General features: G+C 43.6%; 1 protein-coding gene across 5 annotated transcripts in view; it reads left to right on the forward strand.

The window, feature by feature from the left end:
- VIT (vitrin) overlaps positions 1-27866 on the forward strand; it is a 2362557-nt gene that overhangs the window by 1524520 nt on the left and 810171 nt on the right. For 4 of the 5 annotated variants that reach the window (XM_069607358.1, XM_069607360.1, XM_069607359.1 and 1 more), the window contains one exon: positions 23052-23102. The exons of the other annotated variant lie outside the window; for it this stretch is intronic. In XM_069607358.1, the coding sequence (XP_069463459.1) occupies positions 23052-23102 (51 nt within the window). The remainder of the gene's footprint in view (positions 1-23051; positions 23103-27866) is intronic. 5 annotated transcript variants of the gene reach the window in all.

Raw genomic sequence — 27866 nt, forward strand, 5'->3', positions numbered from 1 at the left:
AAATGTAGTGCCCTCCAGCACATCCTGTAGCGCCTGCTGCGAGATAAATACTACTACCTATATCGCTCCATGATTGGAACCTTGATAGCGACCCTGCCCCAGATGCATACCCTCTTTTGATGACAGTGCTGTGGGATCCCTCATTGTTCTTTGGGCTCGTGGCAAGGTACAGCATCCAAAAGCCCTCGCCCGCTTGCCAAGGCATTCCAAAGGTCCCTGTTTCTTAGGTCCCATAAAGAACCAAGAAAAGCCACTCTCTGGTGCACAGGGGCCCCCATGAACCCATCAACCCTTGCTGGGGCTGCAGTGCAGCCATGCCCTATTGTCTCATCTGAAGAACCAATCCGTTACGTAGGGGTCACCATGATCCAGTCGACCCTTGCTGAGGGCCGCAATCCAGCCACGCCCCATGCCACATCTGAAGAACATCGCTGTTGCGGCAGCCCCCCATCATCCTTGGGTCTTGTTGGTACTCATAAACAGTTGGGGCTTGTTGGCAGCCCAAAACAGTCAGTGCTTGTTGGCCCCCAAAGCAGCCGGGTGTATTTCATCAGATGTAGAAATCTCCATAAATCCAACAGCTGATGCTTGGTGGCTGGCACATCCAGAGTGTCAGCTTGCTGTGCCATCCCACTGTTTGAATACATGGTGTCTCTAAATAAAATACAATGAGAATATAGAATCAGAATAGGACATCTGTTACACAATGACAAACACCTCTTTGAAAATGTCAAATATTACATTACACATTTTACATGACATATGAAGTCCAGTGTAACACCCTGACACTTGCCCCATTAACAAAATTTCACCATTCCATAAATATGTGCAAAATAATCTAAGCTACACCTCTTCATTAAAATGTGTGATCTTTGATATAAATTCAAATTCCAACCTGCCTGGCATGCCAAAATTTGCAATTCACATTGTCAGAAGTATCTGTATTGTGTGAGAGACAGTTGGAGTTATAGATGTATTTAAAAAAAAAGGCTATCAGAGGGTATCACACTTTTATATCAGATAACTGTTAAAAACGCTGTGCGCCATACCAACCCATTGAGGCTTTCACAAGTAAAAGATGAGTGCTTACACTTTGTGCTTCCCTTGCACACAGAGAATAGACACAGAAGTGGAATAAGCTTACTCCCACTTTGCGCCACACAAAGTAAAATCATGTAAATTGTAACGCCTACTTGGAAGTACAAAATGAGTCCACTAGACCCCTTGGGCACAAATTAAAGCATGAACTGGCACAGTCATGGGGACTTGGAAGAAGCCAACTTTGACCCATTGACAATAAACTCTTTGAAATATTCAAATATTACTTAACATTTTACGACCAGTGTAACACCCTGACACTTGCCCCATTAATTTTTTTTAATCAAATTCAGCACTTAGTGCAAAAGAATCTCAGCTACACCTCTTCACCAAAATCAAAACCTGTCGTGCCCCGCCTGCCAAAATTGGAAGTTCAGTATTGCCAAAAGTCGAGTCATAATCAGTCTGGGATGAATATTTTGCACTCTTAAAATATTTGACCAAGCTTATTGGCCTGGGGACTGAAACAATGCAGTGAAGGATCTGAGCCCGGCTGAGGGAGGTCTGGGGTGGATAGTGAATCACCTTAATTGAAGACTTGTAAGAGGAAAATAACTTTTCATTTATTTTGTCGTACCAGTCCCTCTGCATGAAGAGACTTGCAGAGGCAAAGGGACTTAAGCACAGAAGGCCCTGATGCTAACAATTGATCTGTATCCTCATGCTAAAGAAGCCAGAGATTGTGCTCCGCTTGAGTAAATGCCTCGTCCGATGCTGAAAACGTGGGGAAGGGAGGCCAACGGCCAGAATATCCTGACATATCATTTTGTCAACATTTCTTTCTTTTTTGAAGCACTCGTTTTGTGTTTAAGTGCTTTACAAATAAACAATACCATACAATATTTTCATAAACGCTACCCCCACACTATTTTTATTTAGAGGTGAGGGTTGGCAATAGGTTTTATTAGTATATGCCCTTTTATTTCGACAAGACACCACTAGGACTGTGTTATTATTATTTGATGGTAGTAGCGTGCTCCCATCTGTAGATTTAGGATTAGATAGGCGCTTATCATACCCTTGTTGAACTTCAATAAACTGCCTTGAACTGTGGTCACTTGTATCTGTCTTACTGTTAATACCATGCCTTGCTTACACCCCGTAGAATTTCTAAAAATCCTATAGCTTTTCATACAATTTATCTAGAAATGTACGGTGTACAATGTAACATATCGACCTTCCTTTTAAACAGGGCTTGGGAGGTGAAACCCCTCCAAATCCTTCTGAGTCATTTAAGACTGGCTCCCTTACTGCCTCGTTTTCACTTATTTGCAGGAAAATATTTCTATCCCACTGCTTAAAAAGTTCACTGGCCACGATTATGTATTATTATGCTTTTAATTTTCATAGATCTAACAGTTTGGACTGTAAGAAGGGGTTTTGAATACAACACGTTCAACTTTTCAAATAAGTCTGAGACCCTTGCCCCAAAACACTTTTTTTCTTCAAGTATGAATTCTAAGCAATCCCCACATGCCGCACTTTTAGACAGTGGATCACTAAATTCCCACTGCCCTGCATAGCCTTTTTAAAGGAACATGCTGTTTTCAGATATTGATGAGATGAACCTTCCTGGTGAATTTCAATTCAAAGTTGGTAGCTTGAATTTTGAAGCTGCACTGTACACCTTAAAGCCAAGGAATGCATTTTTTGGGCTACAATCGAGCTAATGTTCTGCATATGCATTAACAAACGTTGTGAAGAAGATAGATTGCCAGATGTGCATGTGCAGTCAGCATAAGCTAACATGCTATACATAATATTCTAGGTACATTCTCATCACTTCAGCTTCAGATTCATTTGTACCCACTGTATACCCTTTTTCCTTAATGTTTTCCCACATGTTCCCACTATGCCTGCAGCTAGCTCATTTCCGAGGTTGAGATAGCATATGCCTGGCTACACAGGTATTCCTTATTTTGGTCTGTTCCCCCATTGCCTTTGTGGCGGTGGTGCCACTCAAATTCCATAATGAATCTTATTTGTATGCAGATTGATCTCACTTCCAATACCCCCACCCGCCTCTTTGTCATCCCTTGATTTCTGAAAGTGGTCTGATTCAGGGTGCCAAAAAAAACAAAAATACTTTTAATTCTCAAAGCTGAGGTGGACCTGCGCCCAGCAGGATCAGTCTGCAGGGAGTGCACTCCATGTTCAAAATACGGCTCTTCCATAGAGATGGAAATCGTCCCCAAAGATGGCTAAACAGGTGTTTGCATTGACTACTAATTGGAGCATCCTTTACAAATTAGAATTACTCACTTGCTAATGAAGTGGGGGAAAGCTACCGGGCTCCCCTTTCTGCAGGTCATATGTGGCGATTTGCACTCTTACAGCCTCTGGACAACGGGTCAAAGAGCATAAAAAATGATAATGTATGGAAAATATTTGTTGTAAGATTACCTTGCATCATTAATAATTTAACACTTTCTGTGATCACTTTCCATAAAAGAGTGTTGAGGTCTGTTGCGAGCAGTGTGTGGCCTTCAGCAAAGGTAGCTTTTAAAAGCTGAGGTATTGAACTATGTTTAAAGTGTATTTGTTGGTTTGTCACTTTACTTTTCTTGGGCTACAGTAAAAAACATCAGAGAGAATGTGAAAATCTGGGAGCTGATATTCCCATATTTTGAAAAGGTCCCAGCTCCATATGCTTTGATATTAAGTCTGGGAGTTTTGGAATCTGTGATGAAGGCTTTGAGATTCCCAATATTTTACTAATTACAACTTATCCCCTTTGTGTGCTAATGGCTGAGGTAGACAATTATGCCCCACTTGTTCATGGTGACTTATGGGGAGGGAGCTCTCATTCGCCAAACACATCCATGCTTGTGTTCAAATACTGTATGGGCAATCTAGTACAACCGTTCATTAGCTTAAATGTTTGTAAAATTAGCTGCCCCAAAGTGTGCAGTTTCCACAAAACTGTTCATTCCAATCTATCGCCTATAGATCACTTTTGTTACTTTTTTCTAGATATTCTCTGCAGGTTTCTGTCTACAAACCCAAGACAGTCACCAACATTCAACAATAGAGATTGCGAAAATCGTGTGGTCTCTTAGTATTTTTTACCTCTGTGACTCTTTCTTAAGCTCTTGTAATTCTTGATATTGAGGTCAAAAACATAACGTTAAAAGAACAGGCGGTAAATATATTATATTGTTAAACCTATAGACGGTCTATGAAAATAAGCAGGGGCACAAACAGTCTCATTTAAAACAAGTTGCTAATGTTATTTGACATTTGGCTGCATTAATGAAGTTGGCCTAGGTAGGTAGCGTTATGAGCTAGTTCAGGCCTCCACCAATTCAAATCCTTTCAGATTCTGGCGCTCGCCCTGCTGAAATAAACCAGCTCGGGGAGGGTATGTGAAAATGTTAATATAGATTAAAACCTTTTTAAATAGCAGTACATTGAAACATCGCTTTTAGGAATGATAACGAGTTGTGAAAGGAAGACAAGCTTATCAGTTGCTGTCATTCTCTTGTGTCTGTTTAGTCAATAATGGTCCACAACTGCTCTTTTGTTTTGTAACAGAATATTGACAATAGAAGAAATGAGCACTAATTTAATAAAAAATAAGACTTATTCTTGCCTTTGATGGTGGGCACGGCTGCCTGCTGCGGTCAACAACTCACCAGGGCCTACAAAAACATTGTGTATGTTTTAAATCACACCGTGTAAATTAAAACACAGAGTAGAACTGTAGCTCTGGCGTTGTTTCAAATGTGGGCTTTTTATTTTTGCAGTTTATGTTTAAAGCTCTTAACACCCCTTCCTAAATATCAACACCCCTTTCATCGTAATATATTTTTGACAGGTCCATGCAAAGACATAACCAGGTTTTGGAAACAACAGATTTTTATTAACATTTAAAACATGTATTTTTATTCAACATCTATCCACATTAAATAGTTTTGGATTTGTCAGTTACCGCACAAAGATCAGTTGCGATTACTGCACAGACACACTGCCCGCCACCACGTTCATAGGCAAACATGTCAACACTCCGTTAGGTGATTAAGTAGATATACTTTATCCCTGTCCACTTGCAAACAGTTTTCACAACTATGTTTTTAACACCCATCGCACGCATGCATCTAAATGGCTTCATTTTCAAACGTGGATTATTTGCCGATTCTATAGACCATAATGTTTTAGACACGCATTGTTCAATCCCTTTCCCATTACTCATCAGTGTCAGCAGCTGTGTCAACCGCAGAAACTCTACAAGATGTTTAGCGCTCAACACATAACTAATTTACATAGCGATTTATTTGTGTAAGATGTTTCCAAACAATTCGTGACCATCCTGTTGGACATCAGCAGTTTTACGGCCTGAGCACCATCTGTAAAAGTGTTGTTTTAAACACGCCCCCACCACTATGGTGGTACACCCCTCGGAAGCCCGGGTATCAGCATAGTCATTGTCTTAAGAGTTCACTTCACCCTTGGATGGTCACCCAGGCAGCACGACCAGCTGCTGTTCCAGAACCACATCATCATCATTCCAAAAGGCTTCAGGTTCATAGTCGCCATCAAGTCCTGCGCATTTTCCATTCCAACATACACTGTAAGAGAATCATCGGTATAACTATCGTCGGATTCCCCGGGGCTTCTTGGTGTGTTTTCCCCTCATCGTAACTGTAGCGGTTCATAATCAGCATCTCCTGGATACCACACATGATAGCCCCTGGACAGCTGACAGAGCGCAAACGTTTTCCAGGCCTAACACAAAAACTATATAGCAGCGTTATAAGACCCTCCACTTCAGCCATTATAGCCTTAGAACCACCCAGCCTAATATATAAATTGATAATTTTATATCAAACATTCTTGGGATTCTTAAACTATTAAAAATATATATAAACATATTGGGGTCCTTATCAAATTCATACCAACATTAAAAAGAATCATCATCATGATGATATACAAAATAATATAAAGTGTATACATAGTTTATATAAACATTTTTGAGGTTCAATAAAATTGATATAAAACAATGTGGGGGGCTCATCATTTTGATATACAATTGACATTAACTTTATATCAAATTGATATCAAAGGGGCAGGACTTAGACCTGACACAGGGGACGTGTTCACCAGTCAACATTTAACATGATGTGAAAGGGGGCCCCATGTACTGATAGAATATAAAAGAGGAGTAAATGGAAGACAGCGAGAAAGGTGTTTGGCGAGGTGGAGTGGAGTGGAGTTGGACCAAGAGACCTGACCAAGGAGCTGGTCAATCCTGCTGCAGTCTCTACCTCTCCTGTCCCCTCCCAGCTCCTCTGCATGGCCCTGGCTTCTCATTTAATCTCTAAAACTCAGGACATACTGTCTTCTCCCTCGTCCTTTCCCCCTCCTCCCTCTACTCTCTGCTCTTCCTCTGGCCCCCCTGTGGCCACCTCTCCTCCCTCCTTCTCTGCCTTTCCTATGTTCTCCCCCGACAAGGTTTCCAGAGAAGTCTGATCTATGAAAGTCTCATCAAAACAGCTTCTCCCCTGTTCTTCCAAAACCATAAAGGACCACATTGACACCCTTGCTTCTGCCCAGGCTGACTTCTGCAACCACTCCTTCGCCACTGGAGCCTTCCCATCACCCCTGAAGCACTCTCTTGTGCACCCTCTTCTCAAGAAACCCTCAGCCGACCCTTGCTGCCCGGCTAACCTTTGCCCGATCTCCATCACTCCTTTCCTGGGCAAACTACTGGAAAAGCTGGCCATCGCCATACTGAATCTGTTGGTTGTCTCCTTGACCATCGGTCTGGCTTCAGAGCAGCCAGAAGCATGGAAACTGCTCTCCACAACAGAGTGAAGACCTGCTCTCCAAACTCGATTCTAATATCCACTCTGTTCTCATCTTACTCGATCTCGCTTCTGCCTTTGACACAGTCAACCATGCCATCCTGTTCAACTGGCTCTGTGATAACTTGGGCACTGATCAGGCCCTGGCCTGGCTGACCTCTTTCCTCTCTGATCAACCCTCTCAGGTCCAACTAGGGTCGTTACTCTCCTCTTTCTCTCTCTCTACCTGTGGTGCTCCCCAGGGGTCTAACCTCTCTCCTTGGCTGTTCAACCAATACCTGGCACTTCTCGCCCACTGCATTGCCGCTCTCTGCCCCAACTTTCAGTGCTCTGCGGATGACACTCAGCTCGTTTTCAGGCTCCCTTCTTCCACCTCTTCTCATTCTCTCATCTCTGACTGTCTGTCTGCTATCCAAGAGTGGTGTGCCGCCAACGATCTTTGTCTTAACGCCAGTAAGATGGAGATTCTCTTCATTGGCACACCTGCTCCCTCCTTTCCTGTCACTTTCTGGCCGGCCTCCCTTGGCCCTCTTCCTGCTCCCACCTTTGAGGCTAAGAACTTTAGGGTCATCTTCGACTCCACACTCTCCTTTTCTCCTCACATCTCTGACGTCTCCAAGAGGTCACACTACCAACTGCACCTCCTCAGGGGCATTCTTCCTTTCCTCTCCTTCTCCCAGAAGCTCACTGCCTCCAGAGCTCTGGTTCTCTTTAGGCTGGACTACTGCAACAGCCTCTTTCTAAATCTGTCTGCTTCTACTTTCCACCCTCTGCAACTCATCCAGAAAAGGACTGTCCTTGGCCTCAAGCCCAGGCATCGTATCTCTCTAGCACTCAAATCTCTGCACTGGCTCCCTGTGGCTGTGAGGATTAAGTTCAAGACCCTCTGCAATGTCTACAAGGCCTTCTGGGGCATCAATACATACAACTCTCGTTTCATAAATATCTTCCTACTCAAGCTTGTCGCTCCTCCGCCTCCAATTCCCTTAGGGTCATTCGCTTCGCCAAGCAACGAGTTGGTGGTAGATCTCTTTTTTCAGCTGAGGCCTCGCTCTGGAACAGCCTCCCTGACTCTCTGAAACTTGAGGAGAACCATCTCCAGTACCGGAAGCAAATCAAGACTTTCCTCTTTGCTTCTACTTTCTCTCTTCCTCTCCCCGGCTGAATTCCTGGCTGAAACTGAAATTGCACTGGTCACTTGGCTACCCTCTGATCTCGGGCCCAGGTCCCCTGACCGCCAGTTGAACACCTGCACTGGCACCCTGGCAACCCTTGCACTTGGGTCTGTATCTGTAACCCTACAGTCCCCCTACTAGCACTTTGGGCACCTGCTGTCCGCACTTACCCTTGCACTGCCACCAGCTGGCCACACTTCTTTTATTGTTTGATCCCATGTACTGCACTGCCCCACCCCTATCCCCCGCACTTTTCCCCACCCCTCTCCCCAGCACTTGTGCGATCTCAATGTCACCCTGCCTAGAAAGATCGCTGTCTCTGTCTTCCCTTTGTTCCCCATCCCTTGCCTCATCGTGCCTTGAAACACTTGTGTATAGGCACGTTATAAATGTCATATCATATCATACCATACCATATCATATCATATCATATCATATCTTACAGGATGCAGTTGTGGAGTCCCAGGCTTACTTGCCCGACCCCAATTAGTCCAATTATTGTGACATGCCTAACCTTCAGTTCTGTAGTTTTCAAGATCCCTCTTCTTCATTCCAGTACTATAGTGGTGTTTCCCATGGGAGTCATGCATTACTCCCCGACTCTTCTTCCTCATCTCAGTACTTGGTGTAAAGTCAGATGGAAGAACTGCAATAGATGAAGTCCCCTTTTACCATGGTTGTTCTTTCCTCACTCTTCTGTAGGAATGGGGTTTGGTAAAAGATGTGGGTGGTATTTCAGGGGGTCTATTTCTGGTTTCCGGATTGTCATGTGTGCATGATCGTGAGTGGATAGTCTTTCTTGGTGCCTCATCCTGGCCTCAGTGTCCTGTGGGTTGGAAGAAAGGGACACAGGCCAGGATTGAAAATAGCCCATGAAGGCTAAGGGAGGGCAGTGTATGTCACTATCAGGAAACAGGTGATACCATGTCTCGCCCTTCGGCTTCCAATCTTCAATCCCCAAGGGCCCCCTACTCAGGCAATCCTCCCTCGCTTCTCTGCCCCAGGATCGGGATCCAAAAATAATGGGCCTTCCCTGGTCATCTGAGCAAAGTATCCAAGGGGAGTAAATGTGAGGACACCCTCAGGTTTCTCACAGTTCTGACAACATAAAAGAGATAGAAAAGTGATCATATATTAGACATAAACTCTAAGACACCAATGTTGATACTAGAAGAATAGATTCCATCTAATGTGTGCCTTTGTATCTTTTTGGATCCATGGACAAGAAGATGCAGTGCCAGTGAGGTAAAATGAGGGGAATTCAAATGCCACAGAGTCAGAGAGAGAATCTATCGACAAAGACACTGCTCCCATGATGATAACGTAAGAACATTGAGCATTGAAATCCATTACTAGTCCAGGATGGCCATCACACACATTGTTCATGTTTCAGCATAGGAAACTGTATATTCCAGGGCCTGACAGATGCATGGCTGGTGTCCTGTTTGTCTCCCTTGTGATATCTCTGTGGATTCAACCAGACAGGACTGAAAAACCCGACAAGGACCTCTCAGTGCTAAACATGGCCTTAAAAGTAGGCAGAACAGACACATCTCTTTATTCACTAAGAGAAGGGGCATATTTGTCCAATGAATGCATAATGTTTACTTTAAGACATTCAATCTTCATTAATTCTATCCTCTTCAGATTTTGCAGTGGAATTTTGCCACAACTAAACCTTCTAATCCTCATAGCTGCTATTCACATTCTGGGTTTGCAATACCCAGCCTCTCAAGAAAGAGAACTCTGTTGTTGGAAGAAAGAACCAAGCTCAGTTTGGAAATCTTTCCCCTGGACAAAGAATCATTTCTAGAACGTTCACTACCTTCTTGGTTTGATTTGAGGAGCCTTCTCCACAGCTAGTGACCTGAAGCTCCCTATTTAATAATAGGCTTACTGTAATGTTAAGTGCAGTTCATTTTGGCTCTGCACGTGACTACATTTTCAGCGGAATGCTAGTCTGTATGGGCCTATTCTTGCCCCAAGGCACTGTGGGATACACTGTCCACCATCCGTTTGACTTAGACCCCACGTACGTGAATGACTTCACATGAACTTTGCTTAACATTATATGAAGCCTAGTCACTATGGCCTCGCACAAACAATTTAAATGCACAACTCTGTGTGTGCACCATCATCCTATCCTGGTCTGAGAATGAATCTACTCAGATGGGACCACCGTTTCCAAACTAGCGACACTCATGCTATTCACCATAGTATAACCCAGAACTTTGCGGTAACTTAAGACCCTATTCTCCACCTGGACAGGATTTTTTTCAACTAGGTTAATACACCCTACATGACTCTTCTCATTAAATAACAGACGTGGATATCCTCATGCCTCGGTGTGATCAAGCGTGTCCAGTATATATGAATCCCTGTGGACATTTCTCGCCAAATATATAAATGCATTTATTAATTGGGCTTTTTCCCTTTATTTCTAACAGTTCTGCGCATCACTTGAGATTCAACAGTATTCTTTATTCTGAATTAACAATTTCTCTTACCAATGAGACTTAGCATTAGACATTTGGCAAGCACTAACCTCCATGCCACTAGCCAGCAAAGTTACATTACACATCAGGCCAAATGGGCTTGCATAAAGTGGCATATTTATACTAATGATGTTATTCTCTTTTCTTCCTTCCCTGGTCAATCTCTCCTTCGTACCTATTATATCGTTATCCCTATTACGGGTCTCTCATGTGCTACCAATACATAGCATTGTTGTAATTGCTTGTCATAAATCTATGATGTGTCCATGCCATTGTGCTGGGACATATGTGTAATATACATCTTTCAAAACACTTTGATTTGATGGTGCACCTCACAATGGGCACCGCACTATTTTACTGGGATTCACTAACCAGGTGATGTATCAAATGTATTTCATATAATTGTATTGTCACATAATGTTTTCTATAGCCTTGATAAAGACTCAGGAGTTTTGAAACAAGTGTTGGCTGGAACTTGCATTAAATTAACACTTATCCTTAACAAACTAGTCATGGTTGACTTCCTCAATACGATTTTAAAATCACAATTGAACAAATTGCTCACCCAGCACGTTTTTGTTGAATCCAATTTGGGACTGAAGGGCACTGTCTCTCTTGTACCCTGTCACATGCAGCAGGCTACCCATATTACCATCTACTGATCAGTGCAGTGGTTTAAATATTCTAGTGTTCTAACCTGGCCCTTCTATCTTAATCTTTCATCTTATTCCACCGCTATGCATTTACAACCTTTTCAAAGATCGCATCTCGCGCTTACCAACAAAATCTGCATCACAATGCATGGACAAGAGAAGCATTCCCCAGTACATGTTTTAAATGGCCATAGAGGAAGGTGCATTGAACAGAAGGGTATGCATTGAACCATGTGACATTTCTTTTCCACAGGAGAGCATAAGTGTCAATGGGCCTCATTACATGGTATGCGGTAACCATGGCGCTATTAGCTAGTTATTTTACCGTGTCCGCCTTGGTGGATGGCGGAATTACTGCCCTACTCCAAGGTGAGCGGGGGCGGTAATTCCCCATTCACCAAGGCACTTCCCCATTCCCATTTTTGCCCCCATAGGGCTCAATGGGAATGGGGAAGGAGCTAATTGCGGTACCGCAAATTGCGGTACCATAATTAGCACCAAGGTCCCTTTGCGGGCCCGTTCCTTAACGGCTGGTAAAACCAGGCGTTGAGGTCGGGTCCCACAAAGGGACCTCGTAGTAAGGCGGTACGGGTTTACCGGTACCGGTGCCCTTACCGGTACCGGTAAACCCTTACCGCATTCCGTGTAATGAGGCCCAATGGGCCTCATTACGACCCTGGCGTTAACCATGGCGCTATTAGCACCATGGTTGACACCGGTAAATTACCAACTCCGCCATGGTGAATGGCGGAATTACCACCCCATTCCAAGGTTGGCGGGGCGGTAATTCCCCATTCACCATTGGCCCTTCCCCATTCCCATTTTCGCCCCCATAGGGCTCAATGGGAATGGGGAAGGCACTAATTACGGCACCGTAAATTACGGTGCCGTAATGAGCTCCCAGGTCCCTTTGCGGGTTGGTTTTTTAACGCCTGCTAAAAGCAGGCGTTAAAGTGCAACCCGCAAGGGGACCTCGTAATCAGGCGTTAAGGGTTTAACGGCGCCGACACCTTTTACAGTGCCATTAACCCCTTAACGCCTGGGTTGTAATGATGCCCAATGACTTCTGGCCTGCGTTCATTTCTATTCCTTTTACAAATAGCAAAATAAATAGTAATTGTGAGGAATTGCCATCTGGCTAGGATGTAGAAGCCCGTGTTTTGTTGATTTTTACTTACTAATACGAATGATGTGGGTAATTCAAACTAAAAAAAAGTGACCTGCTAACCAGGTCCCCCTTTCTTAAGCATCATGCCTAAAGTATAGTGTACACCTGAACCCTGCTGAATCAGTTGCCAGATGTGCAGCACCTGCTGCACAGAGTATGCACAGAGTAGGTTCAGGTTACAGCTGCCCTCTTGACAGGTGCAGTGGCAGCTAAGTCACTAGGATATGCACCTCTGTTCCAAATAAAACGACACAACTATGAGAATACTTTCCTGGTGGCGCATTAAGCTGTAAATGTAAGCCATACCTGTGTTTGAGGTATGGTGGCTAGCATCTCTCATAATTATCCAAGTCACATCAATTTGATATCACACATGTGGCAACCCTGTTTGTCCAGCTAAACTGCGGAAGGTGTAGGTGTACTTCCACCAACCAGGCTGTATCTGCTGCTCCCAGCAAGACTGTAGCCCTGGGGGTTTCCTCTCTTTGATCCTTAGTGCGGTGGGTAACACCCTCTCCAGTGAGAGAGCCAGTCCACATGAAGTTGTAATTGGAACAGCAATCAAAGGGCACACCCTCCACAGAAGAACTAGCTGCAAACCAGTGTGTTGCATACCAAAAGGCCTTTGGTGCTATTGACAAGGGAAGGGAGAGGATTAGTTTAGACAGAGGGAGCTCAGACCAGCTGGAGTAAGGTTCTGTCAGCTGGTGTTCTCTGTGTGTCTCTCTGTCTTCCTGTCCCATCTACTTCCTTTAACACAAAGCAGTTTGAACCCCTAAAGCAGCCTTGATTTTTTCCAATCACCTCTACATTTTTGCTTTTAAATGAAGGGGTATCCCACTCCTCCCTTGATTCATCTCTGGACTTCAACTCTTGAAGAAGATTTCATTTGGACCCCATTGGGAAAGAAGACTTTTCTAAAGTCCTCTAGTTGTGAGGGATGACAATTAGTCCAAGGCAGAGGCAAGATTTGTCCCCTAACCATCCTGAGGGCACATTGGGTGTGACCTGCTTCTGGGGCAAGACCTGCACCTCTGCCAGCCACACTGTTGCCCAAGACCTCACCATGCTGAAGGATCCCTGACAGTGTGTGCCAGCCTTCCCCATGTTTGGGTGGCCGAGATTAAGGAATACTCTTGCTCCTAGGATTCTGAAGCAGGACTCTCAGCTCCTGAAAGAAGAGACATCCAGGATTCCTGTACATTCACCATCGAACCACTGTGAGCCGGGATCTGAACGCGTTCAACACTATTCGAACCAACAGGACACTCAAGAACTGTCTTTGGCACCCACCAAACTTCAAACTGCAGTAGTGCCCGTTTGAACAGGTTCACTGCTGCACTGCACCAGATGAAGTGCGTCATTGCATTGTTCCGGACAAAGAAGCATTGCTGCACCTACAACACTGGTACCACGGTTCATACATCCAGTCTCTTCATCGCCAATGCAGTCAACGATCAAACTGACCCTGGTGTTCTCCCTGAACTGCATTCCTCGAGCACAGCATCAAACGGACTCTTCTGCGCATACTGTCAACAGCCTCTCTGCTGTCAAATATCGACCGTTGAATCAAACCTAGTGACTTCCATGATCCGCATCACTTGAGCATTGCTTTGACCCACAATCTTCTACAATTCGATCCCGCATCAACATCTGCTTGCTGCTGGACTACTGCAACTTCAGTATTTCTAACCAAATCAAACCACTGAACAGTGCTGAGAAGCCTGGTTTGCCGTTGTCAAGCCACCAAGACACTGCAAAGGTATTATTTCCTGATAACTGCCCTCTGGTCCATTTCTGGGCCCTAGAGACTGGCTAGGTTGCTTTAATCACTTTTGCACTTCAAGAACATATATTTTACAAAGAGCATTGTGGTTTTTATTTGCCTTTATTGCCCAATATCATTACTCAGAGTGCTGAATTTTGCAATCTTGCATATTGTGTGTTCTTTCTACACTGGTGTTTTTGTAGCACTTTCTATGTAGTTATTCCATACCCCACATTTAGCCTAAATTGTACTAGGTATCATATCCTGCATTTAGCCTAAGTTCTATTAGGTAGCCATCTCCTGCATTTAACCTACTTTGTATTAGCAAGCCATATCCTGCATTTCGTCTAAGTTGTACTAGGTAGCCATATCCTGCATTTAACCTAAGATGTACTAGGTAGCCATATCCCACATGTAGCCTAAGTTGTACTAGGTCGCCATATCCTGCATTTACCATATGTTGTACTAGGTAGCCATATCCCACATTTAACCCATGTTGTACTAGCAAGCCCTATCCCGCATTTAGCCTAAATTGTGCTAGGAAGCCATATCCTGCATTTTAGCCTAAGTTGTACTAAGTAGCCATATACTGCATTTGACCTAAATTGTACTAGGTAGCCATATCCCACATGTAGTGTAAATTGCACTAGGTCACCATATCCTGCATTTACCCAAAGTTGTACTAGGTAGCCATGTCCTGCATTTAGCCTTAGTTGTACTAGGTATCCATATCCTGCATTTAGCCTAAGTTCTATTAGATAGCCATATCCTGCATTTAGCCTAAGTTGTAGTAGGTAGCCATATCCCGCATTTAACCTAAGATGTACTAGGTAGCCATATCCCACATGTAGCCTAAATTTTACTAGGTTGCCATATCCTGCATTTACCATATGTTGTTCTAGGTAGCCATATCCCACATTTAACCCATGTTGTACTAGCCAGCCATATCCCGCATTTAGCCTAAATTGTGCTAGGAAGCCATATCCTGCATTTTAGCCTAAGTTGTACTAAGTAGCCATATCCTGCATTTAACCTAAATTGTACTAGGTAGCCATGTCCCACATGTAGTGTAAATTGTACTAGGTCACCATATCCTGCATTTACCCAAGGTTGTACTAGGTAGCCATGTCCTGAATTTAACCTTAGCTCTACTAGATAGCCATATCTCACATTTAACCTAAGTTGTGCTAGGTAGCCATATCCCACATTTAGTCTAAGTTGTACTAGGTAGCCATATCCTGCATTTAGCCTAGGTTTTACTAGGTAGCCACATCCTGTTTGTAGCCTACATTGTACTAGGTAGTGATATCTTGCATATAACCTAAGTTGTACTAGGTAGCCATATCCCACATTTAGCCTAAGTTGTACTAAGTAGCCATATCCTGCATTTAACCTAAATTGTACTAGGTAGCCATGTCCCACATGTAGTGTAAATTGTACTAGGTCACCATATCCTGCATTTACCCAAGGTTGTACTAGGTAGCCATGTCCTGAATTTAACCTTAGTTCTACTAGATAGCCATATCTCACATTTAACCTAAGTTGTGCTAGGTAGCCATATCCCACATTTAGTCTAAGTTGTACTAGGTAGCCATATCCTGCATTTAGCCTAGGTTTTACTAGGTAGCCACATCCTGTTTGTAGCCTACATTGTACTAGGTAGTGATATCTTGCATATAACCTAAGTTGTACTAGGTAGCCATATCCGACATTTAACGTTTGTTGTACTAGGTAGTCATATGCTGCATTTAACCTTAGTTGTACTAGGTAGCCATAACGGGCATTTAAACTTAGTTGTACTAGGTAGCCATATCCTGCATTTAACCTAAGTTGTACTGTGAAAACAAAATCAAAATATCGAGGCTGAGTACCCCAAAAGGAAATACACCGAACACGGCTTACAAAGGAACATACAAAGTACTTTATTTTATACTAAATCCAGTTACAAAAACAGAGCAAAATCAGATAGCTATCGGCCCTCAGTACAACACAACGAACTCCAGCGTGGTTCAATGTGTTCAGTGAGAGACGCTGTACATTAGAATGCATTGGCTTTTTATACATTTTGTGAGCACAATGTCCAGCCCCACTTCGGGTTAATATTCCATTAATACATCACTGATCTAGGGTTCATGCCGAGTCTCGAACATCCGCATATAACTGGTTTGCTTTTAATACATGAATCAACAAGCCTATTCGACAACTGTGTATTCTTGGATTTTCCATGTAAGTGTTTTTAAACATTCATACAATGTGGTTAAACAGTGTTCTACGTTCAGTATTTGAATACATTGTCTTTATAGTATACTCGTGGATTAGTTTCATTGCACAAGTAATCCCTTACACACAGGTCAACGAAAGACAAGGTCTCAGTTCAGGACCTCAACAAGTGGCCTGCAGGCAAGTTACATATTAGCTACGTAAAGAGGTCAAGACGGCCATGTTGTATTTTGGAATGACATCGTCCACCATTTTAACTCACAGGGTGACTTTACAAAGCAAATCCTAAAATGGCGGATTCACCTAAAATGGCAGATTGACCTAAAATGGCAGGTTACATTGATTTTAAGGTCAGGACCTTGCAACACGAATTCTTTCCCAAGCGACTTACGAGCAGCTTGGCGTAGGCCAATATACATATATTTATTGGATCAGGAGGCACGATATAATTTCTCTTTTGACAGTACTAGGTAGCCATATCTATTACACCTAGAAGTTCCTACTACAGTACCAAAGTTAAAACTCAGGGAGTCTATTGTTGCGCCAAAGCCAAATCTGCGCATTTATCCATTCCTGTGCCCAAAGTAAGATCTAGCGCATTTCCCATTCGCTTGCCCAAAGTTTAGTCTTGGTGTTTATACAGCAGTGCCAAAGTTAAATCAGAGTGCTGCCACCCGTTGTGCCAAGGTCATTTCTGAGTTGCTTTGCTGCTGCCAAAGTAAGATGTAGGCCATTTCTCCCTCGCTCTACCAAAGTTTAACTTGGGTGTTAATATAGCAGTTCCAAAGTTAAATCAGAGTCTTGTGCCTTGATGTGCCAAAGTCATTTCTGAGTGTTTTGCTTCGTTGTTGCCAAAGTAAGATCTAGGCCATCTCTCCCTCGCTCTACCAAAGTTTAACCTAGGTCTTTATATAGCGGGCCAAAGTTAAATCAGAGTGCCTGCTCTGTTGTGCCAAAGTAAAATCAGGGTGTATCCTCTGTCGTGCCAAAGTTAAATCTAGGTGTATATATTGCAGTGCCAAAGTTGGATCAAGGCAGTCCTCATTTGTCTCAATCTAGTTAAATCTGAGTGTCTTTGCTCACTGTGCCAAAGTGAAATCTGTAGATCTGCAATCGGTGTAAAGCACCAGGACTGTTACCACTAGAATGACCACCACCCTAAGCAGCCCCTGCCATGCTTAGACCTAAACACTCAACACTCCAAAGCATAGGGAAGCTAATAGCCTGGTACAGCAGGTTTGGCAAACAGCCAAACTCAACATTGATTATATTGTTAAAACAGAGAGAGAGGTACGGCCATGCTTGGTGAAACAGAATTGAGTTCAGACTAGACCGATAGTTTCCTGTAGAACTAAAGCACCAAATATCTATAATTGGGAGCAAAGGTTAATTCAGCAGGCACAGGAAGGTAATCGGGAACAGGGGACCTCTTCCAACTGCACAGATACTCGCACATACCTACCAATATGCTGACTCTTTCATCTGCACCAAAAAACAATAGAATGCGGCTTAGCTGCACACATAATTATACACCACCATGCACACCCCAACAATCTTTAGAACGCTGCTATCCTCCACGAACAATGCAGCTACCCAAGATAATTCGGCCTAGCTGAACACATACTACTGGTCTCAGACAATCTCCACACTACTCATAGCATTAGAATGCAGCTACCCACCACAACATTCTTTCTAGCTGCACACATACTGAGTGCACATATGCATTACTTACCATTCCACTTTCTCCACTGACCTGGACTACGGTCCTGAAGGGCGTTCAACCCACAGCGTGTTGAGATTGATACCAATGGTGAAAGGCACTATACAAATGCCCAATAACATAACAGAACATAGCATATGGTGTGTTTAATTAAAGTATATATATTTTTGCAGAACCTTGATTGGACAGTCCTTTATTTTGGACTGTTATACTTTGCTGTTTGGGTTGCTACTGTTTCACATCCACACCCCCTATTTCCCTCCCTCACATCACCACAAAAGGCAAAGGAGTTACATCCCTTAACTGTGCCTGTTTTACCTTTATGATTGGGTTCACTCTTAGCTTGTAGAAGTGTGATGGCTGAGTAGGTGCTTTAGCATTTACAGGGCAGAAGTCAATTCATCACAGTCATGCCTTACCAAATCTCCTAATGAGGGCCAAATACTTGTAAATACCACTAACCCTTAATGTATCAAGGGCTATCAGGATTGATATTTAGTAGTACCCCCAAACCATTTAGGATTAAAGTACCACACTGATCTGGAGACTGACATGGATTGAACAACAATACCAAGCTGGACACTTTTCTACAAGCCTAGCTTACCGTTCTGGATTGTATAGCTAAACTCCTGGCACCCATGAAAACAGACAAGTCTTCTAATTTTCAAGGGCTCTGCGGAAGTGATCAGAAATTCCCTGAGCTCCTGATTGGTTTTGGTGAATTGTTCTGGTGTAAGCCACAAATTAGCCAAATACATTTTTACAAGAGAGAGAGTGTGAAATGGGGTCTGAAATGATAATTTCTGGTTGGCATAGCAACCAGCAATACCACAACATGAAATCGTCAACTCAGTAAATTTATTTTTCCATACTCCTCCGCTGTACTACCCAACGAGGACCTTCCTGAAACATGTGCTCCAATCAGAGCTTTGGCCAGGCTTTCAATTTCCCAGCTGCATAGTATTTGCCTTATTGAGCTATTGTGGGCTATTGCAACTGCAGTTGGGCTACTTTCTTTGGCAATCTTTTTTTTATTCCTGTCATTCTGCCTCTCTACTATCACCCAACCACCCCATGCCCACTCTCTCAACCCCCACCGATCCCACCCACATTGCATGTGCTGGTTGGTTTATGCTTGGGCTCTTTTGGGCTACATTTCATTGTCTCAGAGCTGATGTTAAGAGGGGGTACAGGCAGGGTTATGGGAGTGTCAGCATCCGGTCACTTCACATTCGTTTCGGTAAAAAGTGAAATAACTTGTTGGCAGCCCAGAAACAGCAACAGTGAAATCATAACTGGGAGACAGAGGGTTGAAACCCGGTTTACTGCTTCAACAACTAACCTTAAATACTTTTTGAGGAACAGTCTGTGCCCAGTAGCTGTTAGACACGGCACAGCTTAAACTAACAAACACAATGGGTCTATTGCGATGAAAACAATTGCCACTGAAATATTTCACAAATGATTCATATGCAGAAATTACCTGGATTACACTAACACGTTACCCATCTCGTTCACCAATACACTTTTTTAAAAAGTTGTACACGTCTTTTTTTTCGGCAACAAAATCAACGCTTTACCTTTAGTATCATGAAATGCATGCTATTACAGTCCATTTTCACGAATATTCTGTATGACTTTTTTTGATGAATTTCATTCAATGCAAATGCAAGCAATATTCATCTTACAATGAATGAACTAATTTACAAACCGTAGTGTATCTCTAAAATAGGAGAAGCAGTTGCTGGCAATTAGCACCCGGGGTAGGGAGGGAGCAGCCAATCAGGTTCCATGAAACGTGGGCTGAAACCACTAATCCCAGCCTGTGTTCCATGGAACCCTCAAGCAGACTACCTTGCTGCAGGTTGCCATCTTTTCCCAACCTCCCCTGATTTTTTTGTTTTACTTTTACCAATCCCCAGTCCCACTTACCTGATTGTTGTGGCGGCAGCACTTGCCACCGCAGCAACTTCCACCCTCGCTTTTCTGCTGCCATGATACTAGAATAGGGGCTCCGAGCAGAGCCCCGCCTGCTACAACCATGGCAGCCATTTTGGATAAGTATTTTCATTCTGAGTAGGATGCGTGCAGCGTCCCATTCAATGAAAGAAAATACTTTTTTAGCACTCTGGGATATTAACCCGGAGTGCTAATGGTGTTAGCGTCCTGTTCCAAGGGCTGGAGCGGGAGGTAACGTCCCAGAATGGGCAATGCTGCATGGGCATCCCACAAGCGAGTCAGGGTAACTGCTGTTACCATCGGCAGCTGGGAGAGGGGCAGCCCCAACCCCCCGCGCCTGCTCCTCTCCTCCCCCCAGCTACGGAGACACGCAGTCTCGGCAGCACAAAAGTCACGGAAGGGTAAGGTGCGAACAGTCATCGCACCCTTCCTCCAAACAGCAAGGTGCTAAGTGCCATAAGGAAAACAACCATCAGGCAGGGCCCAGGTTCAAAAGATCTGTCCCCATCAGGGGGTCAGACAGTCGGCTATCCGGCCGGGGGCTGCGACAACAGCAGCCCCCACCACATACACAACAAAGACCCAGGGCCTCGCTGGGTCCTATAAATGAGAGCAGCATGCTCAGAGTAAACACAATCTGTTTGTGGACCCTGAATGGGGACGCAAGCAAACAGGAGGTTCACTGTTTACTCAGTGTCTTCCAAATCTTCTTGCTTCTTTACCACAGAACCCGCCCACCCTACAAAAAGGGGAGAAGAACAAAAAGAAGTACAAGGCACTGTACGGTGCCCACAACAAGTCGTGGGACACAAGAAGGCGGCACAGGTGCGAGGGGGTAACCTCAGGACCCGGTGCCCAAAAGTATGATACCATCATGATATATGATATTGTTATTGCCATAACCCATATCTGTACAATAAAAGCCTACGGCCTTTTATTGCCAACACTTGATACAAGTTGTGAGCCTATCATTATGGGTGAGGTTTTGGGGTTCGGCCATTACTAATGCATGCATATGGGTTCAGCAGTTACCTGTTCCAGCCATTGGAACGGGATATTAACGGCTGATGCCATATTATATAATTCTAGCAAGTGCTGCCTTCCTCCTCTAGAATTCCACTCACAATGCATGAACGAGGCTTGACTGTGAATGGGTGTTCTTTGTGGCAGTTCAGAGTATCTCTGTGGAGAGATCTTCTTAAGACAATTCGAGTTGGTTAAATAAAAAACTTTTTAAAGCATGCTTTGACTGCCTTTTAAGGCATTTACACAAGAAACAAGTCCTTCTGAGGCTGCTTTGCTGTTCTTTACTTGCCCCTAACTAAATACAACCACTCAGCCACTCTCCCCCACTCTCTTCACCACCAACCCCCACTGGCTCTACCTTCACCCAGCCACTCTAGCCCCAGTCTATCAACTCCCACCGTTACCCACCCAAGCCACTCGACCCATACTCTCTGTACCCCAATCACCCTGCCCACATTCTCTCTACCCATACCAACCCTATCCGCACTCTCTACACACACCTACCCACCCCCTACTCTATCTGCCCTCACCGCCCTACTCTCGCCCACCCAACCTACCACCACTCTCTACTCCTTCCCACACTCTCTCTACCACACCCACCCTCATTTCCCCCACTCTCCCTCCCCTCACCCAACCTGCTGCCTCTCTCTACCCCCACCCTCTCTACAACCGCTCTAACCTCCCTGTCCTCCCCCACCCACCCAACCTACCCCACCCATCCTACCACCACACTATATATACCCACCCAAACCACTCGTTCTACCCCACCCACCCTTCCCCCACTCTCTCTACCCCACACACCCAAACTCCACTCATTTCCCCCAACCACCACTCTCTCCCCTCAACCACACAACCCCCAGACTCTCTACCCCACCCATCCTACCCCACTCTCTCTACCACCACCTACTCTCTCTAGCCCCACCCACCCACACTACCGACTCTCTATACCCCCACACACCCACCCTACCCCACTAGCTCTAAAATCCCAACTCTTCTCTACCCTAACCCACCCAATTTAACCAACTCTCTCTAACCCCACCCACCTCACCTTTACTCTCTCTACCCCACCAAGCCACTCTACCCCCTCTCTCTCTAACCCCATCTACCCACCCTACCCCCAGTCTAACGCTACCCAACCTAGGACCTTTCTTTACTCAACCCAACACCCTCTCTCTTTACCACAACACACACCCTAGCGCCCTGTCTCTACACCCTACACCCTTTTCTCTATCACCCACCTTACTCCCTCTACATATTATCATTTCTCTAACATCTCACTTTATCCTACCCTCTCACCCGCACCCATTCTTGCTCATATTTCCTCTTGCTCATCATCGATAGAACCCTCCATTAATGGCTTCCTTCCTTGCTCTATTCCCATTTGCATTCTATTGCACACCTGCACCCCTTCTCGTATCCACCCTTGACATTCTGCACTCTCCTCCTTGAACCCTGGTGCCTATAAGTGCAAAATTCAAAGAACAGCAGTAAACGCGAGAACGATTGGCATTGCCAATGCTTGTTTTTCTATTCCCTTCATTGAGTGTGCTAGTCACTGTCCCCATGGCTCTCCACTGATTTAATCCTTGAATATTACTCAAACAATCTGCTGAGTCCACCAGCTATGTTCTCACAACTTTTACCTACTCATGTGAAGGGAGAGTTTTCATGCATTTTCTCCAGATTATATATGTTGCAGACATTTGTTTGGAACACTCTATAAAGTATATTCGTTCCCAGTCTTAGGGGGACATGCAGTACTGGAACATCAGTTGTGTCGCATATTTACGCCGTTTCCCGCAAACTCAAATTCGATGTACATGATGACGTAGGAAGCTTTTTCGTTTTCGCTAACATTTTGATAAACATTTTAGCTCCAACTTTTTTGATCATACCTTATTAAAAATAATGTGCATATGTTCATATTGTTAATGTCCTAATATTGCCGTATATATTTCTGTTTAGGTGCAAACAATGATCATTCAGTTTACACATCTGTGGCCGCTGCTGCATCTAGTAAGTACGAACATACAGGGCACGATGGTTGGTTGATTTGTTCCTAGCAGTGTGAAATGTGTTCCCATCTATCTAAATGTAACCGCAACTCTCTCTACACGCTCCCATCCTTATTCTGTGGATGGAGAGGGTATCTCAGTGGAATTAAAACATTGATGTTGGAAACTCAATTCAAAGTATGCATTTGTAGCACCGTAAACGTGTGTTTAAAGTGTCTCATATTTATTGTTCCTCCGGAAACAATAATGTTACTGCAATGTAACGATTAGTGTGTTCAAATACTTTAGTATCAGTGAAAACCTTCGGCGAATATAATGCTTCATAGGGCCCGTTATGCCATGTCACTTTGGCCTTTCAAGTCTCCCTCAAAGCATTGTGCTTAGAGTACTGGCATTTCGAATTTTATAGCGATGGTTCTCAACTCGTGTAATAATTGTACTCTATAGTATCATGCCAAGGATATTGCTACGATTTCAGAAGTGCAACCATCAGGACCCCTATGTAAAATGTGTCTATACTATCTCACAGAACCGATAGGACATATTGATTAATTATTGATTGAATATTTACATTTGTATTATTATTGGTATTATTATTATTATGGTATTTATTGAGCGCGGACCTAGCTTCAGGAAGCAATGGAGCGATTTACAATCATAGGGGGAAGAACACATTGAGGGAAACAGAGAAAAAAGGAGCAGGGAGCTAAAAGGAAAGGATGGGCAATTGGCAGCATTGGCAGAAGACAGAGGGGACTCGGGTAGGGTGGGGAGTGCAGGGTGTGCATTTGTATAGCACATTAATACCCATCACATAGTCTCCAGCTGCTTTTCACTCAATTGCACTGTGAAATAATAGACATTTTATGCGCTCTCGACAGTGGGCAAGGGATTGTGCTTTTGTATCTCAGACGGGGGAGCATTCCAATCTCTCTCATCCAGGACAGCAAAGCACTTCCCACCTTAGAGGCCAGATGAAAGGGAGGCAGCTGATGAGTGGTTTGAGCAGAACTTCTCAAACAGCAGGCCTGGGTATTGCAAAAGATTGCTTTCACTCAGACATTTAAGCATAAGGCAAGCAAATTCCTTTTGGACTCGGTTTTCCTCCTTCATCCAGTGAGCCAGCCATCTAGCGCTAGACATGCAATCCCCCAGTGGTGGCACTCTCAGTCTAAAGTTGTACCCATGCTCGTCCCCATTTTTTTTAAACCACCCCCTTTCCTTGCTTTTGAACCTTAATTTAACCCCCCTTATTTCTGAAAACAAGGAGCCAGTAACGTCTTTTACACTATCCTTATGCTTGAAAATGCAGATTGCCACAGATTTGTCTTTAAAATTCCTTTTTCTTTGTAATATACAGATTGGTCTTAATAATATGCCTACAGGATTCTTTTCCTTTGATTCATTTTAATAAAAATATTCTTTTTTGTAGTGTGATATAGGTATGTAGGTGTGTCCTTCTGGATGGGATCGGGATTGCCCAGGTTTTGGAGCCTCAGCCCAATAACGTCCTTTTGGCTAAACACATATAGCTATGTTTTGCCGGAGAAAGTCTTATTTATTGTGTTGGTTTTGTCTCACTGAAAAACTGCATTCAACTTTGATTTTCCGTAGACTGGGCCTTACAGATGAATACAAAAAATCACAAATGGTTCAACTTTATTTAATTGAGTAAACTGCCTTAAAGTGAAAATTCATGCAATAAAATCTGTATCTACAGGGTCAGATAATTTTGCCTGAGAACGTGCTAGGTGATTTGCACAGAGCTTTACACCTGGCACTATGAATAAATGCAACGTGAATAAAGATTTTCAATAATAACTTACTAGAAAGTCTTAATTCTATTAAAGACACGGAGGCTTCCATTATGCTTCTCTTTCTTTCTTTAAATATATAAAGAAAAGCTCAGCAGCAAGATATTTTTTTTTACAGTGCACCAGAGTTACATATAACATATGCATAGATAAGGTGCGCTAGAAAAATATATATAACCAATAAAATAAGTAGACAAAAACATAATATGTTCTTTAAGTCCTTGAAAACAACATTAAACTCAATTTCCCAGAAGGTATGTGGAAAGTTCAACTCAAGGCCACTAACACGTGACCTGCCTCCACCAATGGGTGTCTAAGTCCCCACATAAACAGTCTTGAACATGATGCAACTTCCTCTTTCTTTGCTACTCACAGCAAGAGATAAGTGCATCATGTTCTAGAACTGTTATTTTTCTTTGTATTGTTTTCGTTTTGCTTATATTTAAATATACTTGCTTGTATTTGATCGTGTTGATTCATGCAGCGCGTTTATTTTTCATTACATTAATAGCTTCGTAGGCTTCTGAGGAACATTGCGTCCTCTCGGCCTCTGTGATTTTCCTCTCCGATGCCAGCTGCTTCCTGCTGGTGTCGGAGAATACTATGCGCCTTCTACGCGCCTTTCAAATTGTTTTTTCTCAGGTTTCATGCCACGTACACGTGTAACGCGAGGGTCCGCTTCTGCGAACCCCCGCATGTATTCTTCGTTTACTTCCCTGACTCGGCTTGAGTTGCCGGAGTCTGGGGAAGCAGCTTGGATCACCTGTGTGACCGCGGCACCACCCGCGTTCAGCAGAGGGAGCTCCTGCTTTGAAGGTTCTTTCTTCTGTATCCTGGCGCTCGTGAGCGCATTTCCGTTATTATTTCATAACAGCTTTTGCGATCGCGAAAGCCAGGAGCAGAATCAGTGATCAGTGAATAATTTGGAGAATCTGCATATTTAAAAATAAAAAAAAAGAGGGAGACTACCATTAATATTTACAGCCCATTGATCAGGGCTACATTTAAGCTCCCCATAGTTGATAGTGGGCTTGAGAGGAGGCGTCTGTGCCCACATATTAAAAAAATAAAAATAATAATTATATATATAGAGAGATATATATATATAGAATATATATTATAATATTTTTTTTAAAAAAGGGAGAATATAAAGGTGTAGTATAAAATGGCAGCCCAGTACTTCCCTCAGGATGGCCAGGATTGGTCTGAATATGAGGAAGATACTTACCAGATAGATTAAGTAGTGATGGCAAACAGCCTAGAAAAAGTGCTGAGTTCTTCAGTGGAGACCAGCATCAAAGGAGCTGTATCTGAAATGCTCCTGCCTATCCAGCAGCGCCTGTACGACATGGAAGAGCACCTACAAGAAAACTCCCTTCCAAAAAAGAAAACACAAAAAAGAAAGCACCTTTCAGATGGGGGATGTACTCCGGCTCGCTTGAGTAAAGACTCTACGACCCCCCCGAGCCAGCCAGAACCAGCCACTGCTGCCCTATCAGACGCCTTCTCCAGGCTGAAAAAGGCCTTCTTGGATAGGAAGGAGACCCCCTCCGCTGATGGACCCTTTTACCCTGAGGAAGAGACCCTCAAGCCTGGAGGGTTACCAACAGGGCACTGATCAAGAGGGATTTTATTTCGGCAATCAATCCCCCACCTCTTCAGACGAGGACACGCAAACATTAGGGTCACGACCCTCGACATCAGGGATTGCGGCAGCCCCCATCCCTAAGAAACCAACTAAAGAACTCTCTTCTTCCAAGGGGATGTTTACTCCAGAAGACTTGGTACATCCCAGATCCACTGACTGGGAACCATCTCCGAGAACATCGGAATACATAAAGGACAGGTTACGCAAACATCTGGACAAGGAAGTTAGAGTGGGACTCAGGGCAGAATGCCCACGCCCAGAGATTCCAGGCAAAGTGGCCCTGACGCTGGAGTTAGACTCCAAAATGATAACTTTTCTAGGAAAACACGCCAAAGACCCACGAAAAGGCATAGAAAAATACATGGGCTATGGCGAGATTGTTGCGGTACGCTGGGCAGTCAAGTAATTAAAGAAATCTTTCTTCAAACCATTGATGATGGATTCATATGACTAGGCTGAGAGAACACAATAACCCGAGTCACAGAGTGTGAATAGGAACTTGGGGTCTTAACAAAGCCATAGATACTGTGAAGGATTTGCTCCAATTATCTACTCGCTATCCCTGGAATTGACACATGGGGATCTGAAATTGGTTTATACCATTCCAAATACATGGGCAGATCTAGTAGTTTGTGCCCTACGTCCTGAAAAAGTTCTTTGAAAATCAAAAACAGTCAGTTCTGTTTTATGTGTACCAAAACACGTGGCGACGATTATGTGAACATTCTGGTTAATTAACAAATCAGATAAAATATGACACCTGAAAATAAGGACTGGGCCGTAAACACTTGTGATAATTATTATTTGGAAATACTTGTATTAGGAGATCAATACATTATGTATAATTTGCCAAATTTGTTGTTTTTTAAAAAATGATTGCATGAATGAGTGAGTTTGGGATTGAGTATGAAAGTTGAATATATGAAATATATGATGATGAACTGACATTTATGATTTTAAAAGCAATACATAAAATGTTGTATTATACGTTTATTGATAAAAATGTGTAATATTTTTTGAAAACCTGTGTCATCCCTATCCACTGGTCGACTTTTATTTTGTGAATCTTACATATCTTACCTGAAGGATCAGGGAATCAGTGCAGGTACACCCCTTTATTTTGAACCTGGCCTAAGACCAGCCTGCACACCCACGGGCATGACATCTAGTACCAATAAAACCAAAGCAGAGGAAGCGCTGATTAGAAGCAGAGTCCGTTTTTTCAGGAATTTTTGCTCATTGATGGAAAGTTTGGCAATGTTGGCGTGACCCCAAATTTCCGCCCCATAGAGTACCGCTCGAA

This window comes from Ambystoma mexicanum, chromosome 4q, assembly GCF_040938575.1.
Source record: "Ambystoma mexicanum isolate Mex_15411 chromosome 4q, UKY_AmexF1_1, whole genome shotgun sequence".
NCBI classification, from domain to species: domain Eukaryota; kingdom Metazoa; phylum Chordata; class Amphibia; order Caudata; family Ambystomatidae; genus Ambystoma; species Ambystoma mexicanum.